Source organism: Panthera leo, chromosome A2 (genome assembly GCF_018350215.1).
Source record: "Panthera leo isolate Ple1 chromosome A2, P.leo_Ple1_pat1.1, whole genome shotgun sequence".
NCBI lineage: Eukaryota > Metazoa > Chordata > Mammalia > Carnivora > Felidae > Panthera > Panthera leo.
In genome coordinates this window covers 18,670,186-18,698,106 of record NC_056680.1, presented here as the reverse complement: position 1 = coordinate 18,698,106, position 27,921 = coordinate 18,670,186, and the positions used below count along the sequence as shown (strand labels likewise).

Sequence of the window (27,921 nt, the reverse complement as noted above, 5' to 3'; positions counted from 1 at the left end):
TCGTCCAATCGGGACCCAGCCTCCAGGCTCCGCCTCTACGTTGCTGCCACCACTTCCGGTCCACTCCCGGAAGTCCCGCAGTGGAGCCAAATTTGAAGCCTGCGGAGAGGCGGGGACGGGGGTGGGGGCGCGGTCGCAAAGCTGGACCCGTCGAGGTTTCCTTGGCTGCCTGACCCCCTTAGGACCAATCATCATGCCTATCCGTGCGCTGTGCACCATCTGCTCCGACTTCTTCGACCACTCCCGAGATGTGGCCGCCATCCACTGCGGCCATACCTTCCACCTACAGTGGTGAGTGACTGCTGTGTCGGGGCTGGGCGCTCGGCCTAGTATGGCTACAGTACTGTGGGGTGTCGGGTCTCTGGGCGGAGCCCAAACAGGTGATTAAGACGGAACTAGATGGAGCCCCAAGGTAGATTCCCCACCTGGGCAGAGGCAGGTCAGGGCAGGCTTCCCAGAGGAGGTAACAACTGAGCTGAGTCCAGGGTAACAGAGTTGGCTCAGTGCGGATAGAGTAGAGGATTTCTTGGTCAGCTTGCAAGGTGATGTGACCTCAAAACTATTAGTCTGGTCGGGGGTGAATTTTTGCTGTTTTTTTATTAAAAAAAAAAAAAAAGATTAAAAAATTTTTTATATATTTATTTTGAGAGAGAGAAAGCAAGCAGGAGAGGGGTAGTAGAGAGAGAATCCCAAGCCGACTATACGCTGTCAGCACAGAGCTGGGTGCTGGGCTTTATCTCCTGAACCGTGAGGTCATGACCTGAGCGGAAATCAAGAGTGGGACACTTCACTGACTGAGTAACCTAGGTGCCCAACTTTTGCCAAATTAATGAGCCCTTTTATTTGTTTGAGATAACCTGGTAGGCCTCTGGCTATCCGATTTGTTATGGTTTGCTTGATGGTTTGGGATGATTCTATCCAGAGTCATCTCCTTGGTCAGACACCCCAGAGTATTCATTGATGCCAGGTAACCCAAGTTAACATGGAAGGGCAAGGAGGTGCTCCCTGGTCAAGTCCTGCTGTCCCTATAGGACCGTTCTGTTGAATGTACAGCTGGTGAGGAAAGATTCCCCCAGCAGCTGTGAACTGGCTGATTCAGAACTCCTATTTAAAAATTGAAATATAATTGACATACTATATTATATTAGTTTCGGGTGTACAACATTTGGATCCAATAGTTGTATACATTACTTGATGCTTACCACGATAATCGTAGTAACCATATTTCACCATACAACAGTTATTACTGAGCATATTTCCTATGTTGTACTTTTCCATGACTTATTTATCTTATGACTGGAAATTTGTACCTCTTAATTCCCTTTATTTCACCCATCCCCCCGCCCACCTTACCTCTGGCAACCACCAGTTTGTTCCTTGTATTTAAGAGTCTGGTTTTTTGTTTGTTTTGTTTTTTAGATTCCACATAAAAGTGAAATCTCTGACTTATTTCATTTAGCATAATACCCTCTAGGTCCATCCATGTTGTCACCGATGGCAAGATCTCATTCTTTTCTATGGCTGAGTAACATTCCAGTGTGTGCGCCTGTGCACGTGTGTGTGCATGCGCACGTGTGCACAGGTGTGCTACGCCTTCTTTGTGTATCTATCAGTGGACACTTGGGTTGCTTCCATACCTTGGCTATTGTAAAACCTTTTTTTTTTTATTGTGTTAAATTATACATCACATAAGATTTGCCATGTCAACTGTTTTTGACTATCGCAAAAGTGTATTTAACAAAGAATTTCAATATGAAAATGTACATGACCCAGTTTTTCTATTATAGTAAAATGGACCCTTTGGAGAGGGGACAAGTGGAAGCAGTTGATTTCTCTGGTGAACACAGCCTTTGTTTATACTCGTTCCAAGACTTCTAATATGATTATACTGTTCCCTCCTATTACCACCATTCCAGTATTGTTCTGTTGCCTGCTAGTTATCATCTGCACACATTTATCTATCACAAGATTCTTATAGGGATCAAATCCCTGCAGCATTCCTTGGACATATCTGCCACCATTTAATTTCAATGATAACTTCTTGTCCATAATTCTTTTTTTAATTTGGGAGGGTGAGCTTTGCTCATGATGTTTAATTGGTAAGCTCAAAGATGCCTTCCATTTTAACCATTTTTTTTTTTTAATTTTTTTTTCAACATTTTTTATTTATTTTTGGGACAGAGAAAGACAGAGCATGAACGCGGGAGGGGCAGAGAGAGAGGGAGACACAGAATCGGAAACAGGCTCCAGGCTCCGAGCCATCAGCCCAGAGCCTGACGCGGGGCTCGAACTCACGGACCGCGAGATCGTGACCTGGCTGAAGTCGGACGCTTAACCGACTGCGCCACCCAGGCGCCCCATTTTAACCATTTTTAAGCGTACAGTTCACTGATATTAAATACATTCACAATGCTGTGTAACCATTACCACTTTCTATTTCCAGAACTTTCCCATCATTCCAAACAGAAACACTGTACCAATTAAACAACAATTCTCCATTCCCTGCTCCCCACAGCTCCTGGAAACTTCTATTTCACCCTTTGTCTCTTTTTTTTTTTTTTTTTTTAGTTTATTTATTTATTTAGGGATAGAGAGAGCAAGTGGGGGAGGGCAGAGAGAGAGAGAGAGAGAGAGAGAGCAAGCGAGCAAGAATCCCAAGCAGGCTCTATACTGTCAGCACAGAGCCCCATGTGGGGCTCCATCTTATGAACCATGAGATCATGACCTGAATTGATATCAGGTCAGAAGCTTAACCAACTGAGCCACCCAAGTGCCCCTTTACACTGTTTCCTTGAATTTTCCTATTCTAGGTACCTCATATAAGTGGAATCATACAATATTTGTTCTTTTGAGTTTTGGTTACTTCACCAAGCATAATGTCTTTAAGGTTAATCCATGTTGTAGCAGGCATCAGAATTTCATTCCTTTTATGACCAAATAATATTCAATTGTATGGAAATACCACATTTTGTTTTTCTCCTCATCTGTTAATGGTCCTTGGGTTGTTTACATGTTTTGGCTAGTATGAGTAATGCTACTATGAATTAGTGTAGAATTATCTGTTCGAGTCCCTGCTTTCGTTTATTTTGGGCTAAACCCAGAGGTGGAATGGCTGGATCAAATGGTAATTCTGTGTTTAATTTTTTGAGAAACTGCTTTACTGTTTTCCACATCAACTGCACCATTTTACATTCCCACCAACAATGCACAAGGGCCCTATTTCTCCACATCCTGGTCAACTCTTGTTATTTTCTGTTTTTGTTTTGTTTTTCATAATAGTTATCCTAATGGGTGTGTTTTTTGTTTGTTTGTTTTTGTTTTGTTTTGTTTAGTGTGTGTGTTTACAGCTATCTCTTCCCTCTTAGTATGCTTTCACTGTATTCTATAAATTTTGGTATGTTGTTTTCATTTTCATTCATCTCAAGGTATTTTCTGATTTCCCTGTGGTTTCTTCTTTGACCCATTGGTTGTTTAATAGTGTGTTGTTTAACTTCCACATATTTTGTGAATTTTCCATTTTTTTTCCTGTTACTTATTTTCAGTTTTGTTCCGTTGTGATCAGAAAAGATACTTTGTGTAATTTCAACCTTTTAAAATTTATTAATACTTGTTTTATGACCCAACATATGGTCTATCCTGGAGAAATATTTCATGTGCACTTGAGAAAAATGTGTATTCTGCTATTATTGGGTGGAGTATTTGTCTGTTGGATCTAGTTGGTTTATAGTGTTGTCTAAGTCCTCTATTTCCTTATTGATTATCTGATTGTCCTACCCATTAGTAAAGGTGTGGGGTATTGACCTCCCCAAGTTTTATTGTAGAACTGTCTATTGTTCTCTTTAATTCTGTCCAGTTTTCTTTCTTATATTTTTGGTCTTTGTTGTTAGGTTCATATATGTTTATTATTTATTTATTTATTTATTTTTGAAAGAGAGAGAGAGACAGAGAGAATGAATATGGGAGCAGGGGAGAAGGGCAGAGGCAGGGGGAAAGAGAGATCATTTATTTTGAGAAGGGAGGGCAGAGAGAGTGGGAGAGAGAGAATCCCAAGCAGGCTCTGCACTGCCAGTACCGAGACCAACACGGGGCTCTGTCTCACGAACCGTGATATCATGACTGGAGCTGCAATCAAGAGTTGGAGGCGTAACGAGCTGAGCCACCCAGTGCCCCTTTTAATTAATTAATTTATTTTTGTTTTTGTTTTTTGTAACTTAAAAAAAATTGTTTTTAATGTTTATTCATTTTTGAGACAGAGGGAGACAGAGCGCAAGTCGGGAAGGGGCAGAGAGAGAGGGAGACGCAGAATCTGAAACAGGCTCCAGGCTCTGAGCTGTGAGCACAGATCTCAATTCGGGGCTCGAACCCACAAAGCGTGAGATCGTGACCTGTGTAACTTTTTTTGATATAAAGTCTATTTTGCCTTACAGTAACATAGCCACTTCAGCTCTCTTTTTGTTACCATTTTTACTTATCCTGCTTGGGATTCATTATATTTCTTTAATTTATGGAATGGTTTCTTCAATTTTGGAAAGTTGTCAGCCATTATTATTATCTTCATGTATTGCCTCTATCCTATTATCTCTTTTCTTTTCATATTAGTTTCTTATTTCTGTTATAACAAATTACTACTAACTTAGTGGTCTAAAACAGCACAAATTTATTATGTTGTAGTTCCAGGGGTCAGAAGTTCAAAATGGGTTTACTGGGTTATAGTCATTGTGGGAATATACCTTTCTTGGCTTATAGCCCTGTTCTCCCCATCTTCAAAGCCAGCAGGGTTACATCTTCAAATCTCTCTGTATGACTCTGACACTTAACTTAAGGACTCTTGTGATTACATGGGGGCACACCTGGATAATCTCCCCATCTCAAGATCCTTAATCACATCTGCAAAATTACTCTTGTCATGTGTGGTAACATATTCACAGGTTTGAGAAATTAGGACATAGACTTCTTGGGGAAAAGGCATAATTCTACCTAATACTTTCTTTTTGAAGCTCCTTATATGTATGCTAGATCTTCTCACAGTATCTTCTATATCTTTTATAATCTCTTATATATTTTTCTATCTTGAGGCTCCATGCTCAACATGGAGCTTGAACTCATGACCCTGGGATCAAGAGTTGCACACTCTACCGACTGAACCAGCTTGGCACCCCCATTTTTCCATCTTTTTAATTCTCAATGTTTTCTCTAACCTATCTTTTTGTTTTACTAATTCTTCAACTATGCCTAAACTGCCATTAAACTGATCCATTTAATTATTGATTTTGGCCACTTTTTTGTTTTAGAATTTCTTTGGTTCTTATTAAATTCTGCCATGTCACCTTTTATTTTGTAGTTCTCTACTGATATTTTCTTTGTTTCCCACTGATAGATTGATTGATTGATTGATTTTTAATTTATTTATTTATTCTTGGGACAGAGAGAGAGAGCATGTATAAATGGGAGAGGGGCAGAAAGAGAGGAGGAGAGGGAGAATCCCAAACAGGCTCCACACTGTCAGCGAAGAGCCCAATGTGGGGCTCAAACCCATGAACTGTGAGATCATGACCTGAGCTGAAATCAATAGTCAGGCACTTAACCAACTAAGCCAGGTGCCCTGTTTTTTTCTTTTTTTAATTTTCTTAATGTTTATTTATTTTTGAGAGACAGAGAGAGAGCAAGCAGGGGAGGGGCAGAGAGAGAGGGAAACACAGAATCTGAAGCAGGCTCCAGGCTCTGAGCTGTAAGCACAGAGCCTAACGTGGGGCTCAAACTCACGAACCGTGAGATCATGCCCTGAGCCAAAGTTGGATGCTTAACTGATCAAGCCACCAAGGCACCCCCTTTTTTTCCTTTTTTAAAGTAAACTCTACCCCCAACATGGGGCTCTAACTCACAACCCTAAGATCAAGAATCACATGCTCTACTGACTGAGCCAGACAGGTACCCCTCTAATGATATTTTCAGTTTTGATTTTTATTTCTTTAGTATAATGTGTTATGTTGTATATGACAATTCCCATATCTGAAGTCTTGCTGGATATGTTCTGGTTTGCACTTGTAATGCTCTTTTCCTTGTATGACTTTACTTTGAGAAAACTAAAGCATTTACTTTATGTAAATGGAGTCATATGCAGTATACCTTTTTTGTATCTGGTTTGTCTTCTTCAATGTTGTGTATATGTGATTCATCTGTAATATTGTTCTTAGTTGTAGACTCATTCTTTCTCGTTGCCGTATAGTATTCCATTGCGCATGGCTAGCTTTGATTATATCTTGTACATAGCATATGAATTTTTTTTTTTTAAGAGAGAGTGAATGAGCAGGGGAGAGGGGCAGAGAGAGAGAATCTTAAGCGGGCTCCACATTCAGCATGGAACCTGACGTGGGGCTCGATCCCATGACCCTGGGATCATGACCTGAGCCGAAGTCAAGAGTCAGATGCTCAACCAACTGAGCCACCCAGACACCCCTATGAAAAATTATTTATAGAAAAACTTTGAGGCCTGGGATGATGGTATCCCAGAAACAGAAAGACCTCTGTTTCTCCCTGTTCCCTGGTGGGAGAGTCTACTAGTAGGAGACTAATTAAAGTTTAAGGCTTGAGGTTTTGTTGGACCACTCAGATAGATGATGCAAAGCTGGACAGTATTTTACTTTTACCACTACTTGCATTTACTTCTAGTTTACCCTTACTCTGAAAGTGTAGCCCTTGGGAATTCTAGCTTAAAGTGGGTGTGTTATTAAAATCCCTATCTCTGAGGGATCCTGTGCTTTGACTGCTGCTCTTTAGTCCAAGCCTAGAATGTTGACAAAAGAGCAGCTGAGGGGTAAGGAGGGCCACACCAACAGGGCCAAAAAAAAAGGACTCGTCCCAGAGTGCTTGTCCCAGTCAGGCCTTATGGGATGTGCTGTACCCCCTGTGGTAACCGCCCTCCTATGTGGGCAGGCTCTGGGTCAAGAAAGAACAAGTCAGACCCTGCTATGGTTGGGGTGGCTACCTGCTCTATGTGTCTCTACCCAAGCAAAGGCTCACCAGTCTGCTTTTCTGCTTCTCATTCCAGCCTAATTCAGTGGTTTGAGACAGCACCAAGTCGGACCTGCCCACAGTGCCGAATCCAGGTGAGGGTGGTGGGGTGAAAACACTTCAGCTGAAGATATCTTTTACTTGCCAGGAAGCAGAAATAAGGAAAGATCTCTGAAACTGAGCAATATCTTTGCCCTTTTTGGACCTTCATGGTTTGAGGCTGATCAAACCTTACTTGTGCTTTTGAGTGGCTCAGGAGGCCTGCTTATGCCTATGAGTAGCTAGCAGGTGGACTTATTGCCTGGGCTAGTCTTCACCTAGGTAAATCTGGCCTCCTTCTCTACCTTTCCCCATTTCCTCAAAGCACTTAGAGCTGGGGTATCTTTTGAGTAGTTACCACATGGGTTTGTGGTGACATGACTTTAGTAACCACCAAAGTGGTGGCACCAGCTTAGGGAAACTATACGGTTACAGAGTTCATCTGATTCCAAGGGAAGTGTTGTGAAAAGTTGGGCCTGAGAATAGGCCTGGCTGCACGTTAGGTTGCATGTATATCCCTGTCCTTGCACGTGACCCAGCTATATACTCACACTCTATCTTGTCCTTCCATCCAGGTTGGCAAAAGAACCATTATCAATAAGCTCTTCTTTGACCTTGCCCAAGAGGAGGAGAGTGTCTTAGATGCAGAATTCTTAAAGGTACCTGGGATTTATGTCATTCTACTGAACTCCAAGCCCCTTGAGAATTTACTTTCTGCTCGCACCCAGGGTGGGTACCTAGAGTGTCACGATGGAGTCTGGAGGGAGATTTTGTAGAGGTTTCAAGGCAGAGGGGAGGAGAGCAGAGGAGAAGTGATGATAAGACCCAGTCATTAGAGAAATACACTGTTAGGGAAGAAGGAAGCCTGTTTTCTTTAAAAAAAAAAAAAAGTATTTTTTTTAACGTTTATTCATTTTTGCGAGACAGAGAGTGAGTGGAGAAGGGCAGAGAGTGGAGACACAGCATCTGAAGCAAGATCTAGGCTCTGAGCTGTTAGCACAGAGCCTGACGCAGGGCTTGAACTCACAAACTGTGAGATCATGACCTGAGCCGAAGTCAGACACTTAACCAATTGAGCCACCCAGGCGCCCCTGAAGGAAGGGAGCCTCTTGACTGTGAACCTTCCCTTTGGGATTTTAGAGTAATTCCCAACAAAGGCCAAAATATCTGTCCTGAGTTTCTCTCACCTTGCAGAGGTTCTACAGCCATCCTTCCTAGCCCACTTTGCTGCTTGGACAGATTAGAAAACTCTTCTAGTCCACACAGAGAAGATGTGTGGACCCACTATTCACAAACATGGCTGTGCCTCAAAACTGTGAGAAAGCTTGGTGTATATCCAGGTGACTGAGTCTTTCCCAGATCAGGAATAGAGGGCAGAACCCCTGGAATCAGGATGTGAGCCAGGGTAGAAACCCACACTGCTGGGGAGAATGGGTGGATTCCCTCCTACACGTATTCCCCCAAGTCCAAGATTTAGCTTTCTTTGTGTACCAGAGGGCTAGATTAGTAGAAATCTCTCAAGAAAGTGGGATTGGGGTTCACAATGAACCTGGACTCTGAGGGTTAACTTGCCTTACTGCTTCAAGAAGGTAGAGCTTTGTGCTTAAAGCCAACATGTTCATTGTCATGGTAACTGCTCCTGGTTTTAAGCCGCATCCTCCCTGCGATAAAGACAACAAAGGCAGCTTCGTTTCTTTCTGGCTTTCAAAGCCAGATCTAGGAGAGGGAGAGGCAATGTCTTGAGTAGTTTGGAGCATGGGCTTGGAAGGTACCCTGCCAGGTATAAAAAAAAAAAAAAAAAAAAAAAAGCCAGGGGACTTGGGGGAGCTTTGGGTTGGTGTCTGTCCTCTGCAGCCCGTGCATGCCCTTCTCTACCCACCACTTGCACTCTAGGATGTTCTTCCCACAGTGACCAGTCCAGCTACCAAAAGCTTTTGCCCCAGAGTCCTGGGTGGGGATTTTGACACTAGGGGGCTTATCCACCCACTGGGGCTGGGCTTTAGTATTGGTCACATGTAAAATTCTGAGTCTTGTATTGACCCGGGAAAGGTGATCTGGAGGAAGATTTGCCTGGATTCCATCCAGCTACCATCCTGAACCCTTGGCCAAGCCTTTCAGTTCTGCAGAGCCTGGTTTTCCTGCTTATGCAGTAGGTACTTCTCTTGCCTATGGGGGTGTTGAGTGCTTTAAATTCCTGAATGGAGTCTGGGCTCAGTTCTGCCCCAGCCTCCCAGTGGTTCTACGGTAGTGGCTGTGTAACTTATGCACAGGCTTTGAGAGGTTCATTTGACCCTCAGAATAGTCTGGTTAGAGCCTAGCACATGTGAGGTTTCATCCAGAGATACAAAGTTGTCCCAGCTCACCTACCTTATTAGGGTTGGGAGATTCATGGTATACAGAGCCAGCTTAGAGCTTGAAGAGAAGTAGATTGTGAAGCAAGGGTGGAGGGAAGGAGTGATGACCCAAGGTCCCTGGGCATCCCAACTCTGTGTCCCTGGTGAGTGCAGCTAAAGCCTGGAGAGGGGAAGGGCCAGGCCAACACAGGGCCAAGGAAATGATGGAATCCTTTGCTGTGAGACTGATCACACAGGTCCAACTTCACTTCTCTTGCCCCTCTTCTGCCTCTCTCCCTGTCCCAGGGTCTTCTACCCGAGATTATTTTTCTCCACCTCACCTACTTTTCAGAAAAGTACAGAGATAAAGCAAGATATATCTCTACACTGTTGGCTTAGCTTGGCTGTGACATACAGCAGGGTCTGTGCCTCCCTGGACCTACAGACCTCATTGTCCCTTCCTGGATCTCCCTGCATGCCTTTTGGGGTGCTGTGTGGAAGCCAGCTATGATGCCTTTCTATTGCTTATTGTGGCTATTGCCTTACAGAATGAACTGGATAATATCAGAGCCCAGCTTTCCCAGAAAGGTGAGTTAGTAGGAGATAGGTGGCCCTGGGAAGTCCCTGACCCAGGTCCTGAAGGGAGAGATCCTTGGGAGGAAGGCCTCCAGTTCTGGTGAAGCTAGGGGCTCTCCCTGCTTTGTATTTCCAAGAGTTTTGCCAGGTCTTGTGATTGGCAGGAAAGGAAAGGAAAAGGAGGTGCCTAAAGCTGTCCACCTAGATTAGGTGAGCTTCTTCTTTTTGTCTGAGGCTTCCTGCCCAGGACCCAGGCCGGGAGGGAGCTACCTAATGGGACAGAGTATTTGTAGGAGAGGGTTTGGCTGGAAACCTGATTGAGTTCTGAGATGATGAATTAACTCTACCCATGGGAGTGGGGAGCAGTGAAATCTTTACTCAAGTAGTTCCAAGCAGCAGAAAGAGGGTCTCATCCCCTGAATGAAGAAACTCTGGCTCAGCTTCCCTGGTTTGGTGCATGCCAGAGAGAGAAGCGGGCCACCCAATTGCTGACCTGAGACTTTTCCTTACTTGGCTCTGGGGTGGGGGGCTGGAACCTAAGGTCTAAGGTTCTTATGCTGATGGGTGAATGGGCCTTCCCCTCCCCCACCCCCCACTCCAGAGAAGGAGAAAAGGGATAGCCAGGTCATCATCGACACTCTGCGGGACACCTTGGAAGAGCGCAACGCCACTGTGGAATCTCTGCAGAAGGCTTTAGACAAGGCCGAAATGCTATGCTCCACCCTCAAGGTTGGTCCCCAGGTTCTGTGGGCACAAGTTGGTTGGGAGATATAGCCTGGTCCTGAGCTCACCACTCTGGGCTTATCTTCTGGTTCTGCCTTTGTCATTACCTTCATTTATACAGTTGTAAAATGGAGGCAAATCCCTTTTCCCCCAGGCCTCCCATATTGTGCCCATCCAGCCTATAAACAAAGAGCCATATTGGCTACACTTCTGGATTTTGTACTAGGTAGTTCGGACAGGTGAGGACTTCCCAGGGCTTCTTGGAGGGGCTGCTCAGCCAAGACCTAGGTGAGGCTGGACCTTGTTTCCAAAAGTGGTTTGTACTCCACTGATGAAGCCAGACCAAAGAACCTTCCATTAGCACTCTAGTCCTTGGCTGGGATGCTCTCTGGAGCCAGATCAAACAGCATCCCAGGGAGGAGCAGGGGCCCTTTGAAGTCGGCTGTGCTGAGCTGACCAGGCAGATCAAAGCCTGCAGAGCAAGCAGCTCTAGACCCAGATGAATTTTGTATCAGCCTGGGTTGGTGAGCCTCTTGCTCTCTAAGGGGCATGAGGTGATTGATCTGAACCCACAATTGATATGCTGGCCTCGTAGGAAGGAGCAGTCCTTGCTGGATGCCATTTGTAAGGGAAAGGGAGCCATCTTTGTGAACAGATAGGGCCCCAGGTGTTCGTTGTCTCTGTTCCTGCTTGGTGGCTGGGCTGGATCACATGGCCTGGCCAGTGGGAGGGAAGGAGTGAATCAGTACCTAGCTGCACAGCAGGAGTCTTTGATGGCATTCCCAGGTCAGAGATGGAGTGGTTTGTGCTGAGGACAGCCTGGCCAGCTGCCTCTGTCTCGGCTCTTCTATCCTGGTAACTGTCCGTGGGTCTAGATGGTGGATAGCGAGGCCTGGATCTGTTTCTTCACCTTCCTATACGACATGCACCATAAGCCCTTAAGTCACAGGACCTTGGCAGCCCACAATGGGCCTGTAGATGGTGGCAGTGGGCTGTGCCTGTGATAATATATCTCAGGAGGAAGCAAGCAGAGAGGTAAGGAAACAGTTGGCCTAAGTCCTCATAGCAGAAAAAGCACAAACAGAGGGGCCCAGGCGCCTTCCTCCCTGGGGGCTGGGGACACATGGTTATCAGCATTTTGAAAAGGAGACAGTTCTCCTGATGACTTTAGCCATCGTCCCTGGGATTGTCCAAGCAACAGGTATGTATGGATGTGTGTGCTCTTCAGAAGCAGATGAAGTACTTGGAGCAGCAGCAGGATGAAACCAAACAAGCACAGGAGGAGGCCCGCCGGCTCAGGACCAAGATGAAGACCATGGAGAGGTGAGCTTGGAGCTAGGGACTGCCCTCTGCCCTTGCTCCTGTGGCTCCCAGGTGGCACAACTCTCAGGACTACAGGGGGATTGGGTCACCTCTGTGGTTCAAATCTCTCCATAGGTCACATGGGGCTCAGGCCAGCTGGGTATGGGCACAGGTCTCCTTGCTTGACCTCTGCTTCCCATGGGGGCCCTTGCCTCACTCCTCCCTGTTCTGTTGCCTGTGGCCTGACAACCTGGCAGGTTTTTTGCTCCAAAAACCTTTCTCTACGGATTCCTGACCTTGAGGAGCTGTCAGCACCCATTCTTCCCCAGCAGCATCCCTACAGCTGTGTTCAGCTCTGCTGTGGGGCCTTTCTTTGGATAGACCCGCCTGCTAGAGCATGCTGGCAGCTCAGCCTGTTACCATAGCAACAGCAGCAAAGGGAAGCAGAGCTGTACTGGGTACCTACCCATCAACCTCCAGATTTTAAATGCCGTGGGCTGGGTGTTTTTCAGGATTGAGCTCCTACTCCAGAGCCAGCGGCCCGAGGTGGAGGAGATGATCCGAGACATGGGTGTGGGACAGTCAGCGGTGGAGCAGCTGGCTGTGTACTGCGTGTCCCTCAAGAAGTGTGTACTCTGCCCCTCTGACCCAGCCCAGGAGCTAAGCCACGGCACCCAATCTGTCTGCTCTCCATCTCTTGCAAAGCAGAGCAGGCAGAGTTAAGGGGCAAGCTCAGGAGCTATGCTGCCTCAGTTTGCACCTTGACCCCACCTCTCACAATGTGGCCAGGAGCCAGTCTCTTAGCCTCTGACCCACAGCTTCCTGAATGGAGATAGTAATAATTTGCCTCATAGGGCTATTGAAAGAATGAGTGTGAATTATAAATGTTATTTCTTTTTCTTTATTTATTTTCTTAACGTTTATTTATTTTTGAGACAGAGAGAGACAGAGCATGAACGGGGGAGGGTCAGAGAGAGAGGGGGACACAGAATCCGAAACAGGCTCCAGGCTCTGAGCGGTCAGCACAGAGCCCGACGCGGGGCTCGAACCCACGGACCGCGAGATCATGACCTGAGCCGAAGTCGGACGCCTAACCAACTGAGCCACCCAGGCGCCCCTATAAGTGTTATTTCTAAGAGGGTCGGCACCACTCTCTGAGCTATATAAACCCCATGATGATAAATGGAGCCTATTTCCCATCAGCATTTGCTGACTCTGCCTGATTTGCATCAGAAATTTGGCTCAGATTCTCCACTATCATGGAGGTGAGACTGGGGGAAAGGGACAACTTGGCTGACAGGCATGGGATCCCAGATATCTCCTGTGAGACCCAGATGAGGTAGGGAGCCTCTTTGTGAGACCTTAACGAGGGCAGGGCTTGCTGTGCATCCTCTCAAATCACCGGTGCCTGAACGACAGGCAGGGGATAGAGACTCCCCAGCTCTCCTTGCAGGACCCCCCAAAACATTACCCTGTTGCGCTCAGGTGTCAGAGTAGGAATGAGAACCGGCCTAGGGGACAGCCTGGGCTTTGTGTTTGCTTGGTGCTGTGGCTCATTCTGACCAGCAGCATGTCCTATTCTGACATCTCTTTTCCTGGCCCCCTTGTAGAGAGTATGAGAATCTAAAAGAGGCACGGAAGGCCTCAGGGGAGCTGGCTGACAAACTGAAGAAGGACTTATTTTCTTCCAAAAGCAAGGTAACAGTGGGGAACAGAAGATGAGGGGAGAGGTGGCTGTCCTTTTGTCATGCTCGTTCCTGTCTCCTGAGCAAAGCCATGGGGCTGGATGGCACAATGGACTCCATGGGGCTATTGGGTGACTCACAGAGACTGGTTACTGGCCTTACTGGGCTCTGGCTCTGGCTCTGTGGCTGGCCCACCAAGGCTGGCAGCTCACACAGGGCTCTCCCCCAGTATGCGCACGGTTACACTCCCCTCTATTCTTCCTGGTTCCTAGGCACCTCTTAGCTGGCTGGAGAGCACAGATCCCTAAGGTGCCAGTGTCCGAGGCCTATTTTTGTACCAGGCCCAAAGTAGGAGGAACCTACTTGGAACCTGGTTCAGTCAGCACAGCTGTTTTATTTCTGGGCCCCGTGCATCCATGGACTATTGGGCATAGAACGAAGCCCTTGTTCCTGGGGCAGCTCCAGATGGACATTGATGGATTAAAGCCCTGCCCCACAAGGCCAGGGTCTCTCCTTGTGTCCTCAGACTCTTCTGGACCCTGGGCTCCTACGAGTGTGCACTAGGTAGCAGCAGGTGGAGGCAGAGCACAGGGCCACCTGTTGGCTTGTCCTTTACTCTCTACACTTTCTTACAGTTGCAGACAGTCTACTCTGAACTAGACCAGACAAGGTTGGAGCTGAGGTCAGCGCAGAAGGACTTACAGAGTGCTGACAAGGAAATCACGGTAAGTGACATCCCTGGCCAGACGGGAATGAGGAGTATTTTGTGTGTGCTCCAAGAGCCTGGGAACCTGTGCCCCAGTCAGTGGCAGTGGTTGTGGGTTCCCTTTATCTTCCTGGGTCAGAGTGGGTCAGGATATGCACTTTGACCCTGATTTGGAGCCTGGGCCTTCTCAGTAGGGGACAGACAGCACCTGTCCTGTACCTATGTCCCCAGGGTCACCAGAGGGGAGGCTTCCCCAGAGAGGGGTTCTGAGGCTGGGTATTCCTGGCCTCTTGAGCCTGATGTTGGGGTTCAGATCTTGGTCTGTTCCCAGGATGCATGTTGCTCATGTCCTTGGCAGTCTCTCCAGTCTTGCTGCCTCAGCCTCCCTTTCACACTCTTCTCTTTCCTTTCCCAAGAGCCTGAAAAAAAAGCTAACGATGCTGCAGGAAACCCTGAACCTGCCACCAGTGGACAGTGAGACTGTCAACCGCCTGGTTTTAGAGAGGTTTGTTGACCTTCTGGGGTGGTCATAAGCTGGAAGAACTCTTTGGTAAGGGTCTTCACTACTCCTGGCTTTGGTCGGGTGGGTGGTCCATGTGGGCCTGTAGGCTGTGGGCCTCCTGCCCTGGGACACAGCCAAGATTTGGTGGGAAAACAGCTTTGAGGCAAGTTCTGGGGTCTAACGAGAGGCCAGGGTAGGCCATAGGGGACCTAGGGATGGGCAGGGAAGGGGAAGGAGCATGGATTGTCTTCAGGAATCCTGTTTATGGAATGCTTACTGAATGCATCTGTTCACCCCAGATTCTGAAACAAACACAAAACCAGTCACCAAAATAATTCCCCTATGGTCTCAGGAATGTGTGCATTAAAGCTTCCAGCAGAGGGAGCCAAGAGGCAGGGGGATGGGTGTCCCTGCCAGGACTGGCTGCCCATTCCTCTCTGGGTGTTTCACAGAAGCCAACTAGGTGAGAGCATCAGGGAAGTCCTACCTAGTTGCCCAGCTGATGGCCCAGACAGAAAGCATGTAACCCAGCGACCCAGCCTTGTATTTGAGCCACTTTTCAATGTCCTTTGGAAAATCATTATGCTCCTTCCCCATATCTGATGAGTTGCTGGAGTCTGCCCATTTAACCTCCGGGGTACTTCCTGATCTTACCCCTTACCACCACCCCCACGTAAGGATTGTGACCCATCTTCCTGCTCCTCTTGTCTGCCCAGCTTATCAGCCCCTGGGTATCACATCATTCCTCCCCCACCAAACACTCCCAGACCTTCTTGCACTATGCCAACGCACTCTTACAGCCAGCCTGGGAGCTATAGTAGATATTTGGCTTCAGCCAAATAATACTGTCAAACCAAGCAGAATATCCCTTGCCTTCCCATTTCTGGGCCTTTCTGTATGTCAGCTCCTGTCCACACTGATGGGTCAGTTGCCCTGCAGAGCCTTCCCTAGCCTCCTCAGCAGGAGTAAGCTCATCCTCCTCTGCACAGGTAGTATTTATTTAGATGTTGTGTCAGGTGCCATGGGCCACAGAGGTGCTCTAGAGTCTTGCCAGAGCCTGGACCACTCAATACATACACACCCAGCTATGAGTAGACTGGGAGCCACATCTTAATCTGTGTCCCTCACCACCAGCCTCCTTACATGCACCATGTTTTCCCTACACCGTAGCATCTGCACGGAGGAGTGAGTGCCAACAAGCCAGCTTCTCATTCTCATTGGACCTTTAGTTCTTCAACCTTTGCTTTCTTTCTTACCTCAGACCTTCCATGTCTCTTTATGGAGCCAGAGCTGCCTGCCCACCCCAGCTTGGGTTGGACTGAGAAATGGCTGTGGGGATGTGATGGGCACATGACTGACTGTGAAGTCCAGTGTGTGGCTGATTTTGATGAACTAGCCTGTGTGTCTGGTCCTTCCTCTGCACTCCACCCTCAGAGCCCATTGGCCATGCCAGCTTGGACCCCCAGGTAGCACAAGGGCCCTGTCAGAAGCTTGACAGTTAGGGAGCTGATAGTCTCAAAGACCATCTCATGTGTTCAAACATTTAGAATTTAAGCTTTCTCAGCAGGAAGTAAAAATTCTTTTGCTGCTCAAGGCTATCTATCAAGGCTGCTATCTACAAGCTCCACGGTGCTCCCTACACTTCCCATTTGATGGTCCTCAGGGTGTTTCCACATGCTTGTCCTCTGTATCCAGCATCCACAGTGAGGCACGCCTCCAGGCTCCCAGAGGCTTTGCATACTTGCTTTTGCTTACTTTCTTTACCACTCCAGGCTGGAGTGAGGCCTAAACTTCTATAACAGGTTCTTACTGAGTGCATGCTGCATGTCTGGCCCTCTCGGTTCTCTTGGAGCTTGTGTTCTGGTGGGATAGGCAAGCTGGGGGCTTAGATGGCTAAGCCCCAAACCCCCCTGACCACATACTACGACTGGCCAAATCCCATGACAAGAAAAATGGCGCTTGTGCCATTTGTATCTAGAAGCTTCAGTGAGGGGTGAGCCCTGGCTCAGGAATGAGGCACACAGGAGCCACCAGGGCATGCAGCTCGGGCTGGCAGGGGGTTGTAGCATGGCTGCGGAGAGCAGGGTGTGATGAGGTTTATTGACCCTCTGGGGTGGTAGATAGTGGCAGAGGACTTGCTGGGGTTGGTAGATATTGGCAGAATAACAGATACTACAAAAACGTTGTCATGAGTGCTCCTGGCTGCTGCTTTATGCTGTGGATCCCAGTGGGGGAAGCAAAACAACCGGCATGGCGTTGGTTTGAGGTGCATTTGTGCAACCTTTGTTTTCACTTGCAGGCAAGAGAGGGTAGAGCATTCAGGGACCTGGCCAGGGAAAGGAAGAGAGAGTCTAATCTTCCCACATTGCTTACGCATCCAAATCAGTGTAGGTAATTCCCTTTTCTCCAATCTGCATGCCCCATTGGGCTCCTGGCCAGTGACTAATACCCTCACAGTGCATCTCCTTGTCCTTGAGCGATGGGCGTAGGGCTTTGGGCAGCCCTGAAAAGGTTCCTTCCTAAGGGAAGGAAATAGGGATGTTCTTGGGGCTGTCCTGCCATTCCCCAGAGTTTTCTGACCACAGAAACGCCACCAGGCCTGGATGGGCTAGAAAAATCCTATTGGCTGCAATTTTCTTTTTTTCTTTCTCTCTCTTTTTTATTTTATTTTTTTTTAATTTGTTTTCATGTTTATTTATTTTTGAGAGAGACAGAGACAGAACGTGAGTGGGTTAGGGGCAGAGAAAGAGGGAGACACAGAATCTGAAGCAGGCTCCAGTCTCCAAGCCGTTAACACAGAGCCCTTTGGGGGCTCGAACTCACAGAGCTGTGAGATCATGACCTGAGCCGAAGTCAGACGCTCAACGAACTGAGCCATCCAGGCGCCCCTCTCTCTCTCTTTTTTTAAAGTTTATTTATTTATAGAGCAAGCGCAGGAGGGGCAGAGAGAGAGAAGGGGAGAGACAGAATCCCACGTAGGTTCCACACTGTCAGCACAGAGCCTGATGTTGGGTTCGAACTCATGAACTGTGAGACCATGACCTGAGCCAACACCACGAGTCACTTAACACTTAACTGACTGAGCCACCCAGGTGCCCCAGAGTTCTATATTACTTTTTATTATTTTATTACTATTATTTTTTTTTTTTAGAGAGAGTGCACAAGTTGGGGAGAGCAGCAGAGGGAGGGAGGGAGGGAGAGAGAGAGAGAGAGAGAGAGAGAGAGAGAGAGACTGACTCTTAAGCAGGCTCCACGCTCAGCACAGAGCCTGACATGGGACTCGATCCCATACCCTAGGATCATGACTTGAGCCAAAATCAAGAGTTGGATGTTCAACAAACTGAACCACACAGGTACCCCTCATATTACTTTATAAATGCAACATATGAGCATTTCCCCATGTTACTTAGTTTACTTTCCAGAAACACTAGTATAATATCTGTATCATAGTCAAGCTATGAAAGTGCCAGCTCCCTAGAAGAGTCATTTTGACCATTTCCAATATTGGGCTATGTGCCATCTACATCAATCTGTGGTCACATCTCTGGCCCCTTGCACTGCATTCTGAGAGATGAGGTTGTTTGGTCAAAAGGCAGTAACCTTTTGTTTGTACACTTGGGTTTTGTGTGTGGTTTTGCTTGCTTCCTTCCATGTCTTGAAGACTTTCACTGGTCCCACTATGGTGTGAAGCACTAAGCCAAGTGGTTTTTTTTCTGTAGAGATTCAGGCTTCCTTGCAAGGTGGCCCTGGGCCATGTGTGGGCTCCAGACCCCTGGAACCAAGCCATCTCTGATGCTGCAGGGACTGTCGTCCTTCTGAACTGCCGCGGTGGTCCAGAGTAACCAGGCCATCTCTGCTTATAGCCCAGCCCCTTTGGAAATGCTGAACCTGAAGCTTCGCCGACCAGCCTTCGGTGATGATATTGACCTCAATGCCACCTTTGATGTGGACACCCCTCCAGCCCAGCCTGCCAGCATCCAGCAGGGCCGTGCCAAGAAGCTCTGCCAAGAGATAGCACAGTAAGTGGTAGTGCCTGGCCATGTCCACAGCCTGGAGGCAGGATGACCAAGAGGTCTCTGTAGGCCCTGCCATAGTTGCTCTGAGTGGCTGACAGGGCAGTGAGGGTCACCTGGGGTTGACTATTACTTTGGTTCTAGCCACCTCTTCTTCCCTTTCCTGAGTACTCACTGTGGGCAAAGCCCTTCTCGCTTCTTTCAGTCATCACTATCACCCTTCAAGCAAAGGTGTTGGGATGTGAGTTGGAGAGAACACAGGGGTCCCAGGAGGGGCAGGTCTAGGTTGATGGTGTTGGGGTATATGTGTACTCCCCATATCTTGAATGCCTGCCCACCAGAGTCCTGAGCCAGGGACTCTGAAGTTCTTCTTCCATTGTGTGCCTCTTGGGCTCATGCTTGAGGACCATCTCAGATCATGGTGCCCAGGGCCCCATCATCTAAAGGGGTAGCCCACAGGGGCAGGCTTGAGAAGCTGTGGGGAGCTGTAGTGGGATGGGCAGGACCTGCACAAGGGACCCAGTGGGACTGGGAATGGGGAGGTTGTCTCCTTGGCCACACAGGGCGAGTATAGTTCATCAGGAAGACAAGAACTACTCCCCTACGTACGTGTAGGTATATGCTACTCAGGTGAGGGGGTCAAGGGCTGAGCGGTTTCCTCCTAATCAAAACCTTTGGACATGAGAGAAAGAAATTGAGGTGTTAAGCAGTGAAAATGGAAGAGGCCCAGGGAGAGAGCAAAAGGGAGAGCCAGCTGAGCTCTTCACCTCTCCCCACCCTCAGGGGTGGAGGTACCTGTGCTGTACAGGGCCAGGCCTGGTAGCAGTGGGAAGCAAGCCTTGGGCATGTGGCCTGTAGTCACAGGGCCTGTTAGTGCCTGCTGCACACCCTGGCTTCTTCATGTTGTCTTTTCTCTAGCTGTAAAGGGTGAAAGTGGACACCTGGGGCCTGCAGACTGCCAGGCCTTTTAGAGACATTTTTATCATCTTGAGGGCCTGCAGTGAGTGTGAGGGAGTCCAGGATGCTTCCCCCTTGGATCAGCCTCCCCAGAGCCAAACTTGCAGCAAGTGGAGAATCTTCCCATGGCTTTCATGTAGCCTCACCACAGGCTATAGGGACAGGAATGAAGGGATCCAGAGTTGACAAGACTGACCCTGCCCTTGTCCTCATGGCTATGAGAAACCACAGGGTCAGCCTTTAGGTCACCCTCCTGCTACCCGCCCTGGGAAAATATCAGGAGAGGGTATTCAGCTGTTAGTGTCCCCGGGGATTGGGTGGAAACACTGTGTCTAGCTCTGGAGCTATGAGTGAAGGGCCGGGGCTTGGGGCCATAATTCATTATGCCCCAGACTGTGCCTGCACAGATTACCTAAGAAGATGGCCTAGCCCTGTGTTGTGAGAGTACTTGATAGACTATCTACTGAGGGTATTGTGGAGATGGTAGCCCCTCTCTGGGCAGACAAGGCTAAGTCTGAGATCACGAGGTGCCCTCTGCCTATATCAGGACATGACTGGCTTTCCCCCTGTGGTTGGTGAATCAGCTGGGCCTCCAGCCACACATAGAACCCAGGACATAGGCACTTGAGGCCTTGGGGAGGATTGGAATTGGCTTGGCCCCGAGTGGAAGCCACAAAATTGAAAAATGGTCCAACTTCCCATTCCTCCTCCACTCTGGCAGCTGTGACTGACAGCTGTTCACAGACCTGCACTTGGGGTGGGGCTCACTGAGGTGCCTTGCCCAGCACAGCCATTACAGCAGCAATGCCACATGGTGGTTCCCCAAGGGCCATGTGCTGAGCCTGGCTCGCCAGGCCCTGTATCTTGCTCACCTGCCTCTTGTCTTGGTGTCTTGCTCTCACAGCTCTCCTGTTCAGGACATCCCCAAGAAGATGCCCAATGACCCCAGGCAGGTAAGGTTTCCCTGAAGAAGTCAGGCAGTCACCATCCAACCCTTGCCAGAACTGAGTGTAAAGCGGGACTTCTGAAAGGGCAGGGTGTTGCCAGAGGCCTCTGACTCCTGGCCTGGGGCTAAGACACTATGGAGCCACCCTGGGAACTCTATTCATTATCCTATCTGCCTCCTGGTGAAGCATCAGAGATCCTGGTCCTGCTCCACCACCCCTACCCGCCCCCTCCTTTGCTGCCATCTCTCTCGTCAAGTCTGCCTTTGGGAACTCCCCCACCCCAGGAGTCCCAGCTCTCGCTGGGCGGCCAGCGCTGTATGGGAGAGCCAGATGAGGAGCTGGCTAGTGCCTTTCCTGTCTTCATCCGGAATGCTGTCCTAGGCCAGAAACAGCCCAAGAGGGCCAAAGCAGAGCCCCGTCGCAGCACAGATGCCGTGAGTATGGCTTCCCACAAGTGGCAAATGCCAGCCCTCTCGGGGGGGAGGGGGACAGTGGGGGCCAGCTTCCTAGCTTCTTAACCTGGCCCACTCACTTCTTCCTTCCGTTTTAGGTAAGGACTGGCTTCGATGGTCTTGGAGGTCGGACAAAATTCATCCAACCTGTATCCTTGTTCTGTAGCACTGGGCTGAGCTGAGCTACCCACACCATCCCTCAACTGTACCCTCAGACCCTAGCCTGGCAGTGGCTGCAGCCTCAGGTGTGCAGAGCCTGACCTCGCTCAGTATAGCAGAGCTTCCCCCCTCCAAGTCTGAGCCTTTGCTGCCCTGCATTCAGTCTCTTCTTTAGGCCTCTTCCTTGACATCTTCTTCAGACTGACACAACTATGATCCGCCCACTGCCTGTTAAGCCCAAGCCCAAGGCTAAGCAGAGAGTCAAGGCAAGGACAGTGCTCCCTCCCTCCCAGGCCAAACTGGACACCTTCTTGTGGTAGTGAGAACAGTGAGTCTGATCAGTGGCCAGATATATGCCTCCAACTTATAGGCCAGGACTGGCTCAGCAGGAGGTTTTGGGGGCACGGCCCCTCCTCCGGGACCAGCCCTGAGGGCAAGGGTAGACGAAAAGATGGGGATGAGGGTGAGGCCCAGGAACTGTGCTTTTCCTGAACTTGTCCTGCCCACCCCCACCATACTGGGTCTACCGTACTGGGCCTACATGTGGTTACCGATGTGAGACCAGCAGGACCTGCTGTCTGTTAAAGGCTCTTGTTTATAGCCAGATGTAGCCGGGCTGCTTCTGGTTCTCCAGGTCTTTTGTTGACTGTATGGACCAAAGTGCTTGAGGCTTCTCAGGCAATTTCAGCCTGCCCCATGCTTCTGCCAGCTTCTGACTTGCTGCTAGGCATGGCCGGAGCCAAGCAGGGTGGGGAGCGAGGGGATGGTGGTGGGAGAGGATAGGGGGGAAGATTTCTATGTAAAATAAAAAAGATAGAATACTTTCTTCCTGGCTCTGGGAGTGTAAATTTGCACCAACACTTTAGAAAACCATTTCGCATAAGTTTGTAAAGTGGGACCTTCACCTCGGCTCACACTGAGAAATCCTATCCTTAGGCATGTGTCCCCTCATAGGACACAGGGAGACTCCAGCAGGAATGCTATCACTGCAGTTTTGTTCACAGCCTCTAGCCTAGGCACACCCAAATGCCATAGGCAGGAAAGCAAATGGGTAAACAGGTATAGCCATACAGGGGACTCACAGCAAGCAAGACAAATAATCAGCGACCTTTGGGTCTTAACTTCAAGAGCACTTTCTCCTAGAAGACTTCCTTTCTTGACCTCTAGCTTGGGTGAGGCCTCCTAAACTTCCCTCTCTGACTACTGCATGGGAGTTCATCTGCCTCTGCAGGGCCCACCATGGGCCTGGCACAGAGAATGAGGGTGAGTGCCCTCATGCTTCAGGCTGAGCATGCCCAGCTGCCCCCGGGACATCTGGAGGAGTGAGCCTCACAGGGAGGAAGTAATGCTCTTGGTTATGGGATCTGGACCCCTTTGCTGCTGCCTTGAACCAAGGAGGTTTGGTGAGGGGAAGTGCAGCACCAAGTTAAGGGTGCAGCCAGCGGCTGACCAATAGCGCTCCTTATCAGCTGAGTGATCTTAGGCAAATTACTCAGCCTTTCTGTGTCCAACTTCTTTAAAGTAGGGACAATAGCACTAAACTCCCAGTTGTGGGAACCTAATGAGTCAGCGTTACAGGTTAGGAACTTATGACCCCTGAGGGAAATAAGTCAGACACAAAAGACAAATATTGTATGATTCCACTCAAATGAGGTATCTAGAATAGACAAATTCGTAGAGACCAAAGTAGAATATAATAGAAGTTGCCAGGGGCTAGAGTAAGGAGAAAATGGAGTTGTTGCTTAATGGTTATAGAGTTTTTGTCTGAGGTGACTTGTTTTCTCTCTACATAAACTTTTTTTTCCCTTTTTAAAAAAATTCCAGTGTAGTTAACATACAATGTTATGTTACTTTCAGGTGTACAATATAGTGATTCAACACTTCTGTACATTACTCGGTGCTCACCACGATAAAGGGTACTCTTGATCCCCTTCACCTATTTCACCCATCCCCCTCTGCCTGGAGTGATTTTAAAGTTTTAGAAATTGGGGCAAGCTGGCTGGCTCGGTCAGTAGAGCATGTGACTCCCGATCTTGGGGTGATGAGTTTGAACCCCACATTGGGTGTAGAGATTACTTAAAAATAAAATCTTAAAAAATAAAGTTTTTGAAATAGTGGTGATGGTTACAAAACAACAATAAAACAACTAAGACAGACCTAAATACAAAGAGCTGGAAAAAGCGATCGTCATCAACTATTTCAGAACTCTGGTACCGGATCAGACAACAAGGAAAGTACTTGATGAAGGAAGAGCGGGGCTTGAACCAGCCACCATCCCCCATTCCTCAGGGTTATGGGGATAGCAGCTCCCCAAAAGCGGCTGACTGATTTCAAGGCAGGCAGTGGATCTGATGCTGTCTCCAGGTAGTTTCAGAATTGAGTTGAATTGTCAGACTCCCAGTTAGTGTTGGAGAACTGCTTGGTGGTGTGGAATAAATGCACACATTGGAACTGGTGTCAGAATCCTAAAAAACAGAGAAAACCAAGAGCTGCTTCTCTGAAAAGGCCAACAACATTGGCAAACTTTTAAATAAATTGGCTAAGAGAAAAAAGACAAATTATTAAAATCAGAAATGAAAATGGGGACATTGTTACCAATTCTACAAAAATAGAAAGGATTGTGAACAATTGTACACCAACAAATTGGATAGCCTAATTAAAATGTACAAATTTCTAGAAACACAGAAACTAACAACACTGACTGACTCAAAGAAGAGAAAGAAAACATGAATAGACCTACAACTAGTAAGGGGATTGAATCAGTATTCAAAAAACTCCCAGGGTGCCTGGTTGGCTCAGTTGGTTGAGTGTTGGGCTCCTGATTTCGGCTCAGGTCATGATCCCAGGGTTGTAGGGTGGAGCCCCACATAAGGCTCTGCACTGAGCATGGAGTCTGCTTAAGATTCTCTCTCTTCCGGGGTGCCTGGGTGGCTTAGTCGGTTAAGTGTCTGACCAGCTCAGGTCATGATCTCATGGTCTGTGAGTTCGAGCCCCTCATCAGGCTCTGTGCTGACAGCTCGGAGCCTGGAGCCTGCTTCAGATTCTGTGTCTCCCTCTCTCTCTGACCCTCCCCCGTTCACTCTCTGTCTCTCTCTGTCTCAAAGATAAACATTAAAAAAATTTTTTTTAAAAAGATTCTCTCCCTCTGCCCTTCTTCCACTCACACCTTCTCTCTCTCTCTCTCTCTCTCTCTCTCTCTCTCAAAATAAGTCTTAAAAGAAAGAAAAGCCCAGGACCACATAGCTTCACTGGTATTTCTACAAAACATTAAAAAAAAGACTGGGATGCCTGGGTAGCTCAGTGGGTTAATTGTCCCAATTTGTGATTTCAGCTCAGGTCGTGATATAACGATTTGTGAGATAGAGCCCAGCTCCGAGCTCTGTGCTGACAGCGTGGAGCCTGCTTGGGACTCTCTCTCTCTCTCTCTCTCTCTCTCACACACACACACACACACACACACACGCACACACACACAGCAAACAAACATTTAAAAAAAATAAAACTTAAAGACTCACACCAAAAGACACTATCTGCATAGTAAAAAGGCAACCACAGAAGGGAGAAAGCATTTTCAAGCCATATATCTGATAAGGGATAATATCCAGAATACGTAGAGAACTTCTAAAACTCAACAACAAAAATCCAATTCAAAAATAGACAAAAGACTTGAACAGACATTTCTCCAAAGAAGATATCTGAGTGGCCAATAAGCCCATTAAAAGATGCTCAATATCAGGGCGCTTGGGTGGCTCAGTCAGTTAAGCATCCAACTCTTGATATCAGCCCAGGTCATGATCTCTCAGTTTGTGGGATCAAGCCCCACATTGGGCTCTGTGCTGTCAGCACAGAGCCTGCTTGGGGTTCTCTCTCTCCCTTTCTCTCTTCCTCTCCTCCCTCCCCCCCCCCAAATAAGTAAACTGTAAAAAAAGGTTGTTGTTTTTTTTTTTAATTAAAGATGCTCAATACCATTAATCATTGGGGAAGTGCAAATCAAAACTACCATGAGATACCACCTCACACCCACTGGGATGGCTACTATCTAAAAAACAAAACAAGGGCTAGGGAGGATTTGGACAAATAGGAACTCTTGTGTACTGTTGGTGGGAATGTAAAATGGTACATCCACTGTGTAAAACAATATGGTGGCTCCTCAAAAAATTAAAAATAGAATTACCATATGATCCAGCAATTCCACTTCTCTGTGTATATCCAAAAGAACTGGAAGCAGGATCTCAAAGAGATATTTGTACACACCCATGTTCATAACACCAATATTCACAATAGCCCAAAAATGGAAGCCACCCAATAGCCATCCATTAATGAATGGATAAGCGAAATGTATATACATGTAAGGACTATTATGTGGCCTTAAAAAGGAAGGAAATTCTGTAATATGTTACAATATGGATGGACCTTGGAGATAGTTGCTAAGTGAAATAAACCAATCACAAAAAGACACTCTAGCCCTAATTTCTATACCTAGTACATATGACACACTCAGTAAATGTTTACTGAGTGAAAAGAAAATTGCATACTACTTCATATTCATTATGATGGGTATAAGTTTTTTTTTTTTTTAAGTTTACTTATTTTGAGAGAGAGAGAGAGGAAGAGGAAGAGGAAGAGAGAGAATCCCAAGCAGGCTCTGCACTGGCAGTGCAGAGCCCAACTCAGGGCTTGAATCCATGAATAGTGAGATCATGACCTGAGTTGAAGTCGGACACTTAACCAACTGAGCCACCCAGGCAGTCCAGGTATAAGGTTTTTTTTTAAAGGAAAAACCAGCATTGAGTACAATGTGGAGAAATAGGAATTTTGTACGCTGCTGGTGGAAAACAGCTGTTGGTCTCTCAAAAAAAGTAAACATTGCTGTACAACCCAGCAATTCTACTCCTAGGTATTTCCCCAAAGAATTGAAAACAAATACTCAAATACATTTTCAAGAATGATCATAGCAGCCTATTCATAATATCCTAAAGGTGGAATCAACTCAAATGTCCATCAACAGGTGACTGGATAAATGATTCATGATATATGCATGTGATGGAATATTATTCAGCCATAAAAAAGGAATGTAGTACCGGAGCGCCTGGGTGGCTCAGTTGGTTGAGCGTCTGACTCTTGGTTTATGGCTCAGGTCATGATCTCATGGTTTGTGGGTTCAGCACCTGTGTTGGGCTCTGTGCTGACAATGTGGAGCCTGTTTGGGATTCTCTCTCTCTCTCTCTCTCTGCCCTTCCCTGACTCGCTCTCTCTGTCTCTCTCTCAAAAATAAATAAATTTTTAAAAAAAGGAATGAAGTACCAATACATGCTACAGTCTGGATGAACCTCAAAAATACACTAAGTGAAAGCAGATATCAAAGGTCACATTTTGTATGATTCCTTTCACAGAAATATCCAGAATATGCAAATCTCTAGAGACAGAAAGAATCTAAGTGTTTGCCAGAGGATTGGGGTAGGGGATAAGTAGTGATTATTTAATGTGGTGGGGGTGTTCTTCAGTGGGTTATGAAAAAGTTTTGCAGGGTGCCTGGGTGGCTCAGTTGGTTAAGCGTCTGACTTCGGCTCAGATCGTGATCTCACGGTTTGTGAGTTCGAGCCCTGCGTCCAGCTCTGTGCTGACAGCTCAGAGCCTGAAGCCTGCTTAGGATCCTGTGTCTCCCTCTCTCTCTGTTCCTCCCCTGCTCTGACTCTGTCTCTCTCAAAAATAAATAAAGATTAAAAAAAATTTTTTTTAAATAAAAAGTTTTGAAACTAGAGAGAGGTGGTGGCTGTACAACATTGTGAGTACACTAAATGCCACTTTACAATGGTTATTTTAACATTATATGAATGTTACCTCAATTTAAAAAATTAACTTATGGGGCACCTGGGTGGGTCAGTTGGATGAGCGTCCTACTTCGGCTCAGGTCATGATCTCATGGTTTATGAATTTGAGCCCTGTATCGGGCTCTGTGCTGACAGCTCGGAGCCCACTTCGGATCCTCCGTCCCCCTCTCTCTCTTCACCTTCCCCTCTCACACTCTCTCTCTTTCTCAAAAATAAATAAACATTAAAAAAAAAAAAAAAAGAACTTATGACCACATCTGGTTTAGCTACTGTGCAGGTTTGTGGGGAACTATGGTCTGTCGTCTGGAGAACTGGCCCCTGGTTCCTAAAGAAGGCAGAAGGACACATCGTGGGTGAGGGGTACACAGGACCTCTACGTTTTTTGCAACTTCCTTGGAGTCTATAATTATTTCAAAATAAAAATTCAAATGAAAAGTAAGGACACATGTGATCATGGCTGCCACTCTTAGGTCTGGCACTCAGAGACCGACCACCCTCTTTGAGTCCTAAGACTCATCCCTGACTGGTCACCTAGGACTGCCATCTGTCCTAGGCTGGCAGCTGTGGGCAAGGGGGAATCCTTATCCTCTGAGGAGTTGGCCCAGGGCCAAGCAGGTGGATATTCCCAAAGATGCCAGGCTCCACCTGGGTCTGTGGTTTGGGCCCCGGGGGCAGGACAATGTAA

The 27,921-nt window shown here is 47.4% G+C and overlaps 1 protein-coding gene and 1 pseudogene across 2 annotated transcripts; one reads left to right on the top strand and one right to left on the bottom strand.

Annotated features, from left to right (window-relative positions):
• Nucleotides 1-90: 90 nt before the first annotated feature.
• Nucleotides 91-22,185, top strand: LOC122214357 (TRAF interacting protein). 2 transcript variants are annotated; one of them, XM_042929401.1, is made up of 15 exons: nucleotides 91-291; nucleotides 7,049-7,106; nucleotides 7,626-7,709; nucleotides 9,932-9,971; nucleotides 10,561-10,688; nucleotides 11,911-12,005; nucleotides 12,497-12,610; nucleotides 13,595-13,682; nucleotides 14,305-14,394; nucleotides 14,792-14,880; nucleotides 18,741-18,896; nucleotides 20,752-20,800; nucleotides 21,079-21,228; nucleotides 21,345-21,395; nucleotides 21,606-22,185. In XM_042929401.1, exons 1-15 carry the CDS (start codon nucleotides 194-196, stop codon nucleotides 21,723-21,725), a joined length of 1,410 nt encoding a protein of 469 aa, XP_042785335.1. In that variant the 5' UTR covers nucleotides 91-193; the 3' UTR covers nucleotides 21,726-22,185. The 2 variants fall into 2 exon arrangements, with proteins under 2 accessions (XP_042785335.1, XP_042785336.1); XM_042929402.1 differs by having other exon boundaries at nucleotides 110-291; nucleotides 11,914-12,005.
• LOC122214359 lies at nucleotides 1,855-2,087 on the bottom strand (annotated as a pseudogene).
• Nucleotides 22,186-27,921: the final 5,736 nt, after the last annotated feature.